This window comes from Camellia sinensis, chromosome 12 (assembly GCF_055761805.1).
Source record: "Camellia sinensis isolate YWXY chromosome 12, ASM5576180v1, whole genome shotgun sequence".
NCBI classification, from domain to species: domain Eukaryota; kingdom Viridiplantae; phylum Streptophyta; class Magnoliopsida; order Ericales; family Theaceae; genus Camellia; species Camellia sinensis.
Genome location: NC_138972.1, coordinates 80,836,786 through 80,849,423, shown reverse-complemented (window position 1 = coordinate 80,849,423; position 12,638 = coordinate 80,836,786). Strand labels below are relative to the sequence as shown.

The following is a 12,638-nucleotide window of genomic DNA, read 5'->3' as shown; positions in this document are numbered from 1 at the left end:
TTATTACCTTTGCGTTGCGATTCATTTCCCCATCCTTCAACTTCCTCTTCACCAATTCCTTTGCTCGAATTGCATACCTCGTTGGTTGGATAAATCCTTACAAAACAATATAAATATAGTAATAAACAAATACATAAAATAAAACAAGTGAAACAAAATCCTTTTCTTTTGGGGAGCTACTTCCTCTTCCTTTTCTTTGATGTATGGAACACTTAAAACTGTTAAAAGCCCTGAGTCAACCTCACCTAAACACCTCTCAGGTCTTGACCTTTCCCAATAACATAGATAGCCTCAAGTCAACAAAACAAAACAAACATTCATCAATACAGAAAATGATAAGCACGTAGAGATATTGAGTTCAATTTAATATAATAACATTAAAAGTCGACTCAATTAATGAATGAAAGACAATACGAAATAAATATCCTCAAAAGGTTGTATGAACATTAACAGAAAAGTAAAAGTCACGGACCAGATCTTGTTCAAATTAATGCCTCGGTACTTTGGCAGTATCTTCGCTCCCTGGAGTAGCCATGCAATATCTAAGGCCACCTGTTCTTTTGACAACTGTCACAGAGCCAAACAAATTGAAAAGAATTGAGTGTGCCACAAAGTGGGGAATGAAAAAGGACATATCAAGAGGGGAGAGATGCAAGGATTACATATATATATCAACTGAGAATAATCCATCAATGAAAAAAAGAAAAGAAAAAGAATCCATGGCCAGAAATGAAAACAAATATGTTTTTCCCTTTTGTAGATCAGGAAAAAGAAAGTATATAAATAAAAAATCAACACGAAAGAAAAATAATTGATGTTGGGAGGGGGTGCTAAGAACTAAATTAGTCTTGGATTTTCATGAAATGCAACCAACAACGATTAACTAGCATTTGATACTTCTTTTATGTTTTAAATGGACCATCCGAAGTATCATTAATTCTTCTTTGATGCTAGAAACGCAACCACTACAAGGAGTACATACATTAGCTCGTTCTTGCCGAATATTGCTTCGATAGTGTCACCCTCCATCTCAAAAAATTCAAGCAGCACTAATACAGATGTAAATGCGGCCTTGCCCCCAGAAGCAACTTCTTTTGTTCATTGTAGGATGTGGGTTTCTACTCCTCACAAATTAGTGCTCCATCTTACTTAAGATATATTGGTGGATAGATATGCGTCCATTTGAAGTAGAACCATCTCTGATCTGAGACTTGAGTAGAGCCACCTCTTCCCTAGCAGTCATCAGAAGAACAGCCAGTTCTACAACATTTCCTTCCTTTGCATAGTGACAAATTTCTAGCTCAGCTTCTTTCGTGTTCAATACAAGCACCCTGATAGAATCCATCTTCTTTTTCTGCAGGAATGTTAATGTTCAAGATCAGCAAGCTTCGCAAAATTTCTCATCAACGCCATCACACAATTTTTTGAACTATTAAAAGGGTAAAACATTAATTCTTTGGCAACCAATTTAAGTGAAAATGCAGTCAATTGATTAGAGAGAGAGAGAACGTCTATGACCATGCTCAGCCCTACAAGCAACTCAAAGAAAGGTTTTCTAGGATTCCACATCTCAAAAAATATTGATGACCTGGAAAACAGAGCTCTGGCCACACACACACACACACAAAAATAAATAAATAAATAAAATCTACGGTAAATGTCCTCCTCCACTTCGAAAAGGTAACAAAAAGCTTTGAATGGAGATAAGTAGATAATAAATAGTCGTAGTTCCATACAATATTGATTCAACAGCTGTATTTAGTGGCAGCTTCCCTTCTAGGTACCACAAAGATTGTCCGACACCATAACTCCTGTGATCAAATGAAGCTCCATGGCAAATAAATAACTTGATAAGGTCATAGTTATAAGTACGAGCCAGTGTATGCGTCATGGGCAATCTGAATGTGTCACTGCTGTAGAAATCAACTGTCTGACTGGTCTCTCCTTGAAGCAATGCGGTAGCACATTTAAGGGCTCCATATTCAAAAATCCATTCCCAGTGCACCAGCGGGATTACATCAGCTTTATATTTATGGCGATTAATTCCGGACACAAATTTATCCTTATCATCATCGATGATTGTACTCCTAAGTTCGTAGTCCTCTTTGGGAGAGACGTCAAGCCCTAAATCAAAATTATCGCTGCATCTCTGGTAATGTGGACATAATTGAAAGACCATATCACATTTCAGTTTCACCGATATAAAACAAAACTTCGTAACTGTAAAGAGAAATAGGAGGACTTTGAATGATAGAGCACTTAGCATACCTCATCATTCGAACCCATCAACACTTGCTAAAATTCAAAGATGCCTATCCTTCATACCAACAAAAGATTTCATCATTATGTAAGAAGAAAAGAAGAACATGAATATTTACCTACTTCACTCCACGGCAGTTCGAATTATTAATTTGTAAGTAACCATTGTAACACAGTTATTATACTAAAGAATTAAGGATGAGAGAAAGGAACCACAAAATGTGATGTTTAGAAGAGCAATAATTTAAAGCAAGAGGACAACATCAACATTCAACACATTCAATCGATTTGCCAAATCCTATCTTTGAACAAACCACAAGGGCTGAACTTCCTACATATGTACATATATATTACACAGAGCTAAACAGAACGCCTAAGGTCAAGAAATGTGTCCAACACTTCTTAGGTGTCTACGACTAAGAAATTAATACATGATCAACACTGTTACACTTACAAAACATGATTATCAAAATTTTGGAATTTGAAAATTCACTATCTTATACAAGTTGAAAATATATATCTAGTAAGACTAATCATATTTAAATTTCACTTAAATTTGTAGAAAAATGCAAAAGGCCTGATTAAATGGGGACAAAGACACGAACACAGATGCGGACACAGGACACAACGATTTTAAAAAAATGGGGACACGGACACGGACACGGTGGGAACACAGCAATAAAATATATTTTTATATATTTTTATTTGCTATCTAGATTAATATTAGATCCACAAACAATCCATATTAACAAAAACTAACTCTATTCTATATATATTTTTAAAAAGTACTTTTAAATTAACACATATAGTTTATATCTTTTTTAATGGATGATCTATTAAGTATGTAAATCTAAGAAAAAAATAATAAATATTCAACATTCATCAAATGCACTACATAAAATGGGAGAGAAGACAATTTGGCGTGTCCTTAATGTGTCATCAAAGTGTTCCCGGCGTGTTCCTGAAAATAAATTAATTAAATAAGGGGACACACCATGTGGTGTGTTCCATATGTGTCCCTGCTGCATCCCCAAAGTGTTCGTGTGTCCGGCACGAATACGGCACTTGCTTTGAAGTGTCGATGCTTCATAGAATATATGTATATCTTACATGAATGTAAGATACCATTGTGACACTAGACCTAGGAAGCACAGATACGGCAATGTGACGAAACCTTAAAAAATAGGATATAGGTGCAGAGAGGATATGTTTGTAAAAAATATATATATTTATAATTTCTAAAAATATATTATGCATAAAAATAAAACCAAAAGCAAGAGTTCATTCGTTTAGTCAAAATCAAACATTGATTCGGTACTTGCCAAAACCAAAAACAAGCTAATAAAAAAAATCTACTAAGCTAGGAATCTTCATTCCCAACTCCTACTTGTTCCTTTTCATCTCTATGTGTGTGTGTGTGTGTGTGTGTGTGTGTGTGTGTGTGTGTGAGAGAGAGAGAGAGAGAGAGAGGTTGCCTACCTAGTCAGTGATCATCTGATTATTTGTTATGTTTTGTTGAGATTGTTTATGTAATTGAGAAAGGTTAAGATTTGAGAGGTGTTTAGGTGAGGCTAATTCTTACCTTTTAACAATTTTAAGTGTTCCATATATCAAGGAAAAGGAAGAGGAAGTAAACCCCCAAAAAAATGTTGTTTCACTTGTTTTATGTGTTTGTTTTTTTTATATTATTATTATTATTATTATGTAAGGATCTATGCAACCTACGAGGTATGCAATTTGAGAAAAAGAATCAGTGAAAAAGAAGCTAAAGGATGTAGAAGAGAATGAAAACACAAAGGTAAGAAGATTACTATATGTTGAGTGCTCTTTAATCAATATATTAATATAAAATGCTAGCACAACTTCATTGTATATCTTTCTTTTTTTTGGTTATAATATGACTGACTTATTGGGAAAAAAAAAACGCTAGCACAAAAGAGTTCCAATAGGATTTTGGGATACAATAGCACATAGCAAATAGATTTCCTAACCAATCTTAGCATAAACAGATACCAAGATAGAGTTGAGAACAAATTTCCAAGAGAGGAAACCCACCCGTTACCTACTACTCTGATGTACAGTCCCTATATATTAATATATTGAATAAAGAGCACTCAACAAATAGTAATCTTCTTAAGTTTGTGTTATCAATCACTGCTCCATCCCTCAGCTTCCTCTTCACCAATTCCTTCTCTTGAATTGCATACCTCATAGGTTGCATAAATCCTTACCAAATAAATAAATAAATAAAGTACTAAACAAACATATAAAACAAATAAAACTGTGTTACTTCTGAGATTTACTTCCTCTTCTATATATAACACTTCAAACTATTAAAAGACACGAATCATCGCCTCTCATGTCTTGACCTTTCCCAATTACATAGACAACATCATGCCAACAAAGCATACCAAACATTCAGATAATCACTGAGTTGGGTTTGCTCAAATAGGCAGAATGATATGGAAGGATATAAAACATAACAAACAGGGTGTAGAATGATAAATAGTGGTACTGCTCATAACTTGAATAGCTAACATTTGGAACGCACATGCCCTTGTTCGACACTGATGCATATAACTTTGAGCGACAAAATAGGGCTCAGTGAGACGGTTTAACAAATCTGTGCAATATAAAACAAAGGGAAAAGAAAATATGTAAACTTCAAAATCTAGCAAGAAGAAAGAACCCTGATAACAGAGTTACTATTATACTGCAGATTTTAAGGAAGAGAAAAATGAAACCTCAAAATGTGATGTTCAGAAGAGAAATAATCTAAGCAAAACAAAAACACCAACCTTCGACATAGTCGATCAATTTTCCAAACAAACTTTAAAGAGACTGCAAGGGCGGAACTTTATTTAAATGTATATATATACACACACAAAGCTAAGAATAACAAAAGGGGTTGACAACAGTGAGGCCATGTGGCGCCAGGCCATGAAAAAACGGTGGGATATAGACCATCAACAAAACCAATGGTTCGACCAATCCAAATTTGTATTTGATCCACTACTCTGCATATTAGGAATGGGAAACGGGGCAAGTTTGTATCTAATCCGTTGCACATATGTACTGGTTCACCAATTGGCACCCACACACACGTTACGCAAGGTATGCACATCTTTGTGAAGTAAAACAATTCATGCCGAGTTTTGAACCAGTGACTTGAGAAAAAAAGCCTAACTAGCACTAACTGCCAAGCTCTATCATTGCCGACGTATCATGTATTGTTTTGCAAATTTTGTTATTACAAAAAAGAAAAAGAAAAAGAAATATATCACATAATAAAAAGCAGGCATCGTTGAGGACGTAATAGATAGAGAATAACTAGAGGGTGTGGGCACAAAAAAAATTAACAAAAACAAAAAATTAATGTATTATATAGAGTTATTGGCTTTCTCATTTTTTCTAGAGACTCAAAAAAGGTTTACACATAATTTTTTGCTTAACTTCACACACATTTGTCGGTAAGACTTGGATGAACTTAGTTTAGCTTCAGACATGAAAACGATGAACTCAAAATGAAAGTTGAGAGCTAGCCTAACTATTAACATAAATAAAAAATGTAAAGCGCAAACAAACAAATTTGAGCGAGCAGAGTCAACCACACAAAACAAAAACTAAAAACACACTTGTATAAAGTGTATAAATTAAAACCCAGGCATGTAGGAATAGACATTGAATTGAAAGAAAAGGTCCTACCTTTACTCTTTTTTATTTATTTATTATTTTATTGTTATTAATAAAGAGAAAATCATTAGGGCATCCATGGAATAAAGTGCTGAACTTTTTGAAAAATCAAACCACTATTGGGTAACTTGAAGATGATAACTGTGCCAAAAAAAAAAATCTTATATTGGGCACAAAAAATAAAACATATGTTGCCAAATTTTTTTGCACATTAACCAATTTTATTTATTTAATATAATTTTTTAACCACTTCAAAGAAAGAAAACCCAGTAAAAGCCAATTTTATTCACATACTAATTAGATCTCCAATAATGGCAGCTATATAAACACAAATCAAACCAAGAATGACCCAATTTTTTTTAGTAAATATTTTAAGAAAATTTAAAAAGTTTTGAGAAATTGAAAAATGGGGTAAAAAAGATATAAGATAGGTAGAAACAAAACAATGAGGAGAGAGAGAGAGAAAGAATACCCGTCCGGTTCGGCAGAGGCGAATATTATGCGTTCGGCGATGAACTGGTGTGGACTGTAGAAGAAGCCTGTGGTGTGGTGTACACCAAAAACAAAGCTGGCCAAACAGTACTTTGCTTTTGCAGAAGCATTAATCAATATTTGTAGTCTCTTCTTTCTTTTTTGTCTGTTTCATAGATTTGGCCGTACATCCCATTTTTTGCTTGTCGAACCCTAATTTGGCTTAGAGGGTGTGCATATTTGCCCCGGCTAGGGCTGCAAGCTCCTATTAAGGTCAAATTTGGGATATTGAGAAAAAGTTAAAAAGTCATAAAGTTATTCAAAAAATTAAAAAGTTAACACTGTTCACTAAAAGTCAACAATTACAGCCGCACAACTCCCAATCTTAATTTTTCTCTACAAATCAATTTTTATAATTTTTTAATACACATTTTTTCATAAAAAGTCAAAAAGTTAACTCAAACATCCATATTTTTCTCCTCAATTTTTTAGTCTAAAAAAACAAAAAGTGCACTTATTTAGGACACCCCAAATAACTCCTAAAATTCAGGACAAGTCGGGTCACGGGCCATGAAATTTGGGCTACACCTAGGCTCGGGATATTTGAGCTTTGGATGGGCCGATGGATCAAGCCGCAAGCAGGTTTCAAGTCGCAAGTTATTTTTATACCCCTAAGCGGTATTTGATTTTGAGATAAATTATTTTAATAAAAAAAAGGGGAATTGACCAGTAAATCCCATTTTGTGGACTTATAATCCTTGAGATCCTAAATGTTTTCTTGGTGACTGAATGGTCCCTTAATTTGTTTGTTTACTATTTTGCCATTACTAGTATTATTGGTTGATTGGCATGGGTTGTATAGCGAAGGTGAATGAGTGTTTGTGTGTCACGTTGATCGGAAAAGTGCACTAATACTTTTTTTAATTTAGTAGATTTGTAACACGCGTAGAAATGAAACGTGGTAATGTCATAATATTGTTTCGTACGTGACGTGAACACACAAAATAATCTCACACACACAAGGTAACAAACAACCTAACCCAGACGACATTCACACACCATACACACATACGCTTGGCAGACAATGGGACAATCTGACTCACAAACTATTGTCTACAACATGTGTTTGAAATTGGGCGCCCATGTGGCATGACCCTTAGAACCTTTTGAACCTCATCCAAATGGGTTTTGAATTTGAATTCAAACCTATTTGGATAGCCACTTAGGATATATATCTATCATATCATGATATGGATAGATGATATAGATATCAGATATTATCTCATTTAACAAATGGATGAATGAGATAAATAGATTATATATCTGATATATGGGATATGGGTGATTAAGTGGAAAAACAACGTATGTTTGTTTTTTTTCCAAGAAACTGACTCTCTCCCAAAATAACGATCAAAGCCATTTGCACTGTGGTTTATGTGGGTGATATTCAATATTGTAATATCACTTCACTGCTGGGTTGATTGACTAGATTCAGGAAGCACGTGATTTATCCACGAGGTTTTAGATCAAAAAACGTATGATCTAAATATTTTATTCCGCTGCATGTTTTATACTTTGATTTACATTGGTATCAGAGCCATTGATGGATATTTTCGTGTTTCCTTTAATCATGTGTATATTTTTACATGTGTATGTTTACATTATATACATGAATGTTTGTAAAGGAGGAAAAAATCTACTTTGATTAGATTAAGAGCATAAATATTTTTTATGTTCATTAATGTCTTTTTTTCATACCATAAACGGTTTTATTTTGAAAAAAGGAGTCCGGCAGTATAAAAATCGGACCAGTCAGTACCCTGGAAGGCGGCGCGTGGTATGCACGCGCCACCACGCCGCAGCCATGCGCGCCCACGCGCTGTCACGCGCCAGACGCCCAACAGACGCGCCTGCACGCGCCATCACGCGCGCGTCAGCGGCGCTGTCCACGCGCACGCCGTCCACGCCTCGCACGCGCGCCGCGTGCTGGAGCCGAGCGCCGAGCCGCGTTTGAGCCGTGCGTCGAGCCGCTCCGATCCGGTGCTGCGCCGCGCCGCGTTGAGCCGACTCGCGCCGAGTTGCGCCGAGCCGAGCCGAGCCGTTTTTCCCGCCTGGCTTGGCCCTAAGGCTCTGTTTGTTTGTTTTTAATTCTGAATTGCGTTAATTGGCCATAATTTATTCGTTATAGCTTTGTTTTAAGCATGGTTGGTACTGTTAGACTCAGAATTAATTTTTCTACATTCTGTAAAATTTTGAAAATTTTACGAAAATATGAAATATTTTTTCTGTGTTAATAATTCATTTTTTATGCTTTAAAATGATTTTGGTATTACATAAATAATTTTCTGGGGTTGAAATTTTTATTGTGGACTTCTGAAATGTTTTACTATCTACTGGTAATATTGTCTCAGTTTATCAGTTTCTGGATTTTTTATTTCTAATTTTATGTGTGTTTATTAGTTATTTAAAATTCCAGAATTTTTCAGAAAAATTCCAGAAATTTCCAAAATGATGTACACTTTAATTATGGCATAATCTGAATATTGAATACAGCATATTTTTTTTTGGGTTTGTAATATGTTGTAATTAGAAGAGCATGATTATGTATTTATTTATTAGAATTCCATTATTAAATAAATATAGCATGAGTTATTTGTAGATTTACATTAAAATGCTATTGTATGGAATTTATCATACTTTGTATATGCCATAGTCAGTGGGAGGTTATTCGGTTGAGAGAAATCTTTGTAAATTAACTCCCGAAAACCAATATTTTGCGCATAAATTAAACTAAATTTTGGATAATTGTCACTTGTGGCGCAAGAGATGATTACGAGCATAGCGGATTTTCGATCTTGCGACTTGTGTAATATTGTCACTATTTAATTTAGATTTTTGCGGCAAAATTATATTATGCTAATCAAATTAATCCCAATGCGAATTTCTCTCTAAATTGATTTAGCTTATGGAAGTTAATTTGGTTGACCTAGACTTAGTAGAGATGTTCAAAAGTGAACAAACTAATCCCATTCTTTAGATGAGCAAAAGTCTTGGAGAATTTAGGTCAAACCTTAATTGAGCCAAAGTAAGGAAACATGACTCAAAGTCGCCATGGTTTTGTTGCCTTGTTCGGCACAATAAAAACTAATGTGTGCGCTATAGTTAGCGGCACGCTACATAGTTTTGGTTGGCGAGTTTTGGAGTTATGAAATTAGTAAGCCCTCAATAGATCTGTATATGATCTTGACTAATGAGTTGCGCGGATTGACTTTGTAATTTGACTTGTAAATAATGTTACATCATTGGATGAAGTAACATTCAAGAGTCACGTCATCCAAGAAATGCGAGCTTAAATAAATTAGTCATTAAGTGTAAGACGAGTAGCCAGTTTAAGCAGTGTTTTGCTCTCTACCCAATTATTGGGAGTGGATAAAAAAAAAAATTTATGCACTATAATAGTGTGCGTTGTAGTATCACTTGAAGATTAAAAGATTAGCGCTTAGTAGCAGCAAAATCTATTAACACTAAGTGAAAAGATTAGCGCCAAGTGGCTGCAAAATCTATTAGCATTGCTAACTTGTCTAAGTCTGGACACTTTGTTTCCACACTTAAGTGTGAGACATGGATGAGGTGCTTCTTTGTGTGATTCCTTTACTAGGCTAACGTTTTGAATAACATTTACCACTAAGCGCAAACGTTGCAGCATAGTAATGAAAAGGTCAAGGCTGACAAGGTTGTTATGACTCTAAGAATTTGACGCATGGCTCGTGAGAGCAAGAGCATTGTGTTGAATTAGACTATTTAGCCTAATTCGCGCTTAAGTTACTTCAGGAGCTGTCATAGTTGATAGCTTATTCTCTCCTTCTTGTGGATAGTAGAATTAATTGCAAGTAACTATGAAGCGAGAAATAGATATGGCAAGAGGAGTATCGTCATCTTTCAACTAGATGTATTAAAGTGTATGGAAAATAAAATTGACTTGAAGGTGCAGGGGATTAGCACTTACTAGTTAAATTTGCGACTTAGGCGCAGTTGATATCTTCATGACATCTTTTTATGATCTAATGAAAATGAATTAGTCCTGAGTCATTACCTAGTTGGGCCTAAACCTTTTAAACTTATCTTTGAGAACTCACACATTAAGATGATTGGAATTAGTTTATGACATTGGTCATGAACCAGTGGCTTATTATACTTAATCACATTAATGAGATGATGACACGATGGTTTGAGTAGGCCTTCTCGGGCCCACTCGCTTATGACATCCTACTCTCATGTGAATGTGTAACTTTGTTCGCAATGGGTGCGCACAAGTGAGTAGGAAAGCCGTAGAAGGTCATTTGTTTTGGCGCATTTAGTCCATTATGATATTTGTGACTAGATATGTGTAAGGGTATGATAGCTAAGTCTCAATCTCGACATATTTATAGATCATGATACGCATCTGAGTCAAGACTATTTGATCTCCCATAAGTCAAAGGTTTTGAGATGATTTTTGACATTGCACATATGAGGTTGGGATCAATTAGATAAGAGCTTTTGTGCTTTTAGTTTTGACCAAGGTGGCGAGTATCTATTTGAGTTATTTTTTAGAAAACTCTGTGAAGAGAGATGGATGCTTAGAAAATTGATTATTCCTAGTACTCAACAACACAATGGTGTAGTAGAGAATAAGGAATTAAATATTGTTAATGTTAGGTGGATAATGGCGCAAAATGTTTCCCAATTGGAAATTGCACTAGTTTGTTGCCTATATCCTTAACTAAGAGCCCTCCATATCAGATTTTACACTCCAATTTTGAGTAATAGGTTAGTGGAGAGCCATCTATGGGCGATCTGTAACCGTTAAGCAGCTTATCTTTATGTTACTTCTCATAAGATTGTGAAGTTAAGACCTAGGGTTCTATAGCGCATTATTGTATGCTGTCTTGTAAACACAAAGGGTCGTATGGCGCATTATTGTATGCGGTCATGCAAATCCTCCGGGTCATGTGCATATAGGTAAGCAGCTTTGTGGTAGTGTAACTAAGTCACATAAAGTTTTATTAGTAAAGGTGACGTGAATAGAGTTTTCGGAACTCTATAAGATGGAGAATTCCAAGCATAGCGCTCTATGTAGCCTAGTTGAGAATGGAAAGAAATTTCCAATATCCTAGGGACAGTGGGAGTGATGTGCCTACTAATGGATTACTCCATTAGAGAAGAATACTCTACATTCTTAGTTGCGTGGTAGCAAATGTGAAAACTTTCCACGTCATCACTGGGTGATTGAGAGGGAAACATTCATGATTGCTCCGCAAGATGATAAAGAGCCTAGGATAATGCCTAAGGCTCTAGTCCCTTTTTTTTTAAAAAGTGGATCAATGTTGCGCAGTTTAAGACAAAGTCTTTGAGGATTAACCATTTTTTATAATTTGGTTGACTTTCCATTATGACGCAAAACTGTTATAAAGTTATGCGTAATTTGGATAGTCATTGTTGAGGCATAAGGCTCGCTAGATACCGAAAAGTCGCACCATTGAGGAAAGTGTAGACCATAAGAAGACTTCCTTCTGGGGGGTGAGGTTATTTTGACTTAGGCTATAATTGACATAAGTTCGGAACATTGATTTGTGGACATTGTGACTCGATTTCTCATTAGAGAATTGGATAAGTAGATCCGTAGGGATTTACCTTCTGCTTTTATGGTGAAAAGTTAGGAGCGCAAAAAGGTTGCTAGTTCCAATAAATCTTTTACAGCCTAAAGCAGTTATCCAAACAGTGGTTCTTAGATTTCGTCAAGCCATGATAGGGCAACGATGATCGATGAAGACCACTGAGGTATGATCAATGGTCCAAAAGAAGTTTTTCCTTACTTAGTCATTATGAGCCAGGAATTTATAAGGTTGTCGCCACCTAGGGTGGGCAGTCCTCTATTTTAGATATGATGGACATGGGTGATGTAATTTATATGCTCGGATGTACGATCCTTAGGGATAGGAAAATTCTCGGTTTGTCTTCGATGACTTACATAGAGAATATCCTAGAATGATTCTAGATACAAAATTGCAAATCCATTGACTTACCTATCGGTAAAAGCCAGAGCCTTAGCTATTGAGTGAATCCTCGGATTGTCTTTGGGAGGACCTATATTCCTTGATTTTTTTTGTTGTGGGAGCCTAAAGTACGCTATGTGGGCGTATTCGGCATGATAAGTGTTATTTTTGGTAAATGGT

The 12,638-nt window shown here is 35.5% G+C and overlaps 2 protein-coding genes across 4 annotated transcripts in view; both read right to left on the bottom strand.

Moving 5' to 3' along the window:
- The window catches only part of LOC114288898 (uncharacterized), a 162,767-nt gene that overhangs the window by 2,105 nt on the left and 148,024 nt on the right, over nt 1-12,638 (bottom strand). The window contains exon 5 of the mRNA XM_082899039.1: nt 8-96. Coding sequence (XP_082755165.1) covers nt 8-96 — 89 coding nt within the window. The remainder of the gene's footprint in view (nt 1-7; nt 97-12,638) is intronic.
- The window catches only part of LOC145804596 (uncharacterized), a 59,311-nt gene continuing 47,027 nt past the window's right edge, over nt 355-12,638 (bottom strand). The window contains exons 2-6 of one of the 3 annotated variants that reach the window (XR_014346634.1): nt 6,425-6,688; nt 2,269-2,312; nt 1,737-2,149; nt 983-1,354; nt 355-567 (exon numbers count right to left, since the gene is read on the bottom strand). Coding sequence is in view for 2 of the 3 variants with exons in the window: in XM_082899040.1 (XP_082755166.1) it covers nt 1,318-1,354; nt 1,737-2,149; nt 2,269-2,286 (468 nt within the window). In the remaining variant the exon portion in view is untranslated. Of the gene's footprint in view, nt 568-982; nt 1,355-1,736; nt 2,150-2,268; nt 2,318-6,424; nt 6,689-12,638 lie in introns of those variants that run through there. The other 2 variants (XM_082899040.1, XM_082899041.1) reach the window with 2 other exon arrangements.